Source organism: Limulus polyphemus, unplaced genomic scaffold (genome assembly GCF_000517525.1).
Source record: "Limulus polyphemus unplaced genomic scaffold, Limulus_polyphemus-2.1.2 Scaffold13728, whole genome shotgun sequence".
In the NCBI taxonomy this organism is placed as follows: Eukaryota; Metazoa; Arthropoda; class Merostomata; order Xiphosura; family Limulidae; genus Limulus; species Limulus polyphemus.
In genome coordinates this window covers 1,556-2,940 of record NW_013679338.1, presented here as the reverse complement: position 1 = coordinate 2,940, position 1,385 = coordinate 1,556, and the positions used below count along the sequence as shown (strand labels likewise).

Below are 1,385 nucleotides of genomic sequence, written 5' to 3'. Positions count from 1 at the left end.
CAGGACATTACCCCCTCCGCCACCAAATCCACCTCCAAGGCCTCCTCCGCCACCAAATCCGCCTCCAAGTCCACCTCCGCCACCAAATCCACCTCCAAGGCCTCCTCCGCCACCAAATCCGCCTCCAAGACCACCTCCGCCTACCAAATCCGCCTCCAAGTCCACCTCCGCCACCAAATCCACCTCCACCACCAATTCCTCCCAGTACATTTGCACTTACACTTACTGGTACTCCCTGTAAAAGTTCACAAGTTATACACCTACACTTTAAATTTGACATCAGGTCATAAAACTATCATTGCCAATAAATGATTTTTTTTCATCAGAACATTTTATTAAATAAATATGAGATTTCCCACACTTAGTAGCGAAGTTAATGTTATTATGGAAGTAAAAACCAACTAGCGATTAGCACTGGGGCTTTAAACTTTGTTTCAGAAATGAAAATTTTGGTATTTTAAAAGAATACATAAATACTTGCCGTGATGTAGCCTCCTCCCCCGAGGCCTCCAACACCACCATAACCACCTAGCCCTCCATAACCTCCTCCACCGTAGCCCGTAGCCTCAGCTTTCAGGGTTTCCTCCTCCGAGGTGGTGTCGACAGGAGCAGCATCAAGAAGCACTGCAGCTGAGAGTAACAGTGTAAGGAAGAAGTTCATCTGGACAGGAATATATTAACAAAGTATAGTGGTCAGTAAGTACAGTGTAAGGAAGAAGTTCATCTGGACAGGAATATATTAACAAAGTATAGTGGTCAGTAAGTACAGTGTAAAGAAGACGTTCATCTGGACAGGAATATATTAACAAAGTATAGTGGTCAGTAAGTTACATTAACACCATCATTGGTCAGTAAATTACATTAACTCAAACATTGGTCAGTAAGTTACATTAACCCAAACATTGGTCAGTAAGTTACATTAACACAAACATTGGTCAGTAAGTTACATTAACTCAAACAGTGGTCAGTAAGTTACATTAACTCAAACCTTGGTCAGTAAGTTACATTAACATAAACATTGGTCAGTAAGTTACATTAACACCAACAGTGGTCAGTAAGTTACATTAACACAAACATTGGTCAGTAAGTTACATTAACTCAAGCATTGGTCAGTAAGTTACATTAACACAAACATTGGTCAGTAAGTTACATTAACCCAAACATTGGTCAGTAAGTTACATTAACACAAACATTGGTCAGTAAGTTACATTAACTCAAACAGTGGTCAGTAAGTCACATTAACACAAACAGTGGTCAGTAAGTTACATTTACACAAACATGAACCAATGATTGGTGGTCAGTAAGTTACATTAACACAAACATGGACCAATTAGTGGTGGTCAGTACGTTACAATAACACAAACAGTGGTCAGTAAGTTATATTA

At 39.9% G+C, this 1,385-nt stretch overlaps 1 protein-coding gene across 1 annotated transcript in view; it reads right to left on the bottom strand.

Moving 5' to 3' along the window:
* Positions 1–661, bottom strand: part of LOC106477262 (glycine-rich protein 5-like) — a gene marked incomplete at its 5' end in the record, with an annotated part of 2,136 nt that extends 1,475 nt beyond the window's left edge. Inside the window, 2 exons of the mRNA XM_013937850.1 lie at positions 7–198; positions 482–661. Coding sequence (XP_013793304.1) covers positions 7–198; positions 482–661 — 372 coding nt within the window. The remainder of the gene's footprint in view (positions 1–6; positions 199–481) is intronic.
* Between the last annotated feature and the right edge of the window lie 724 nt (positions 662–1,385).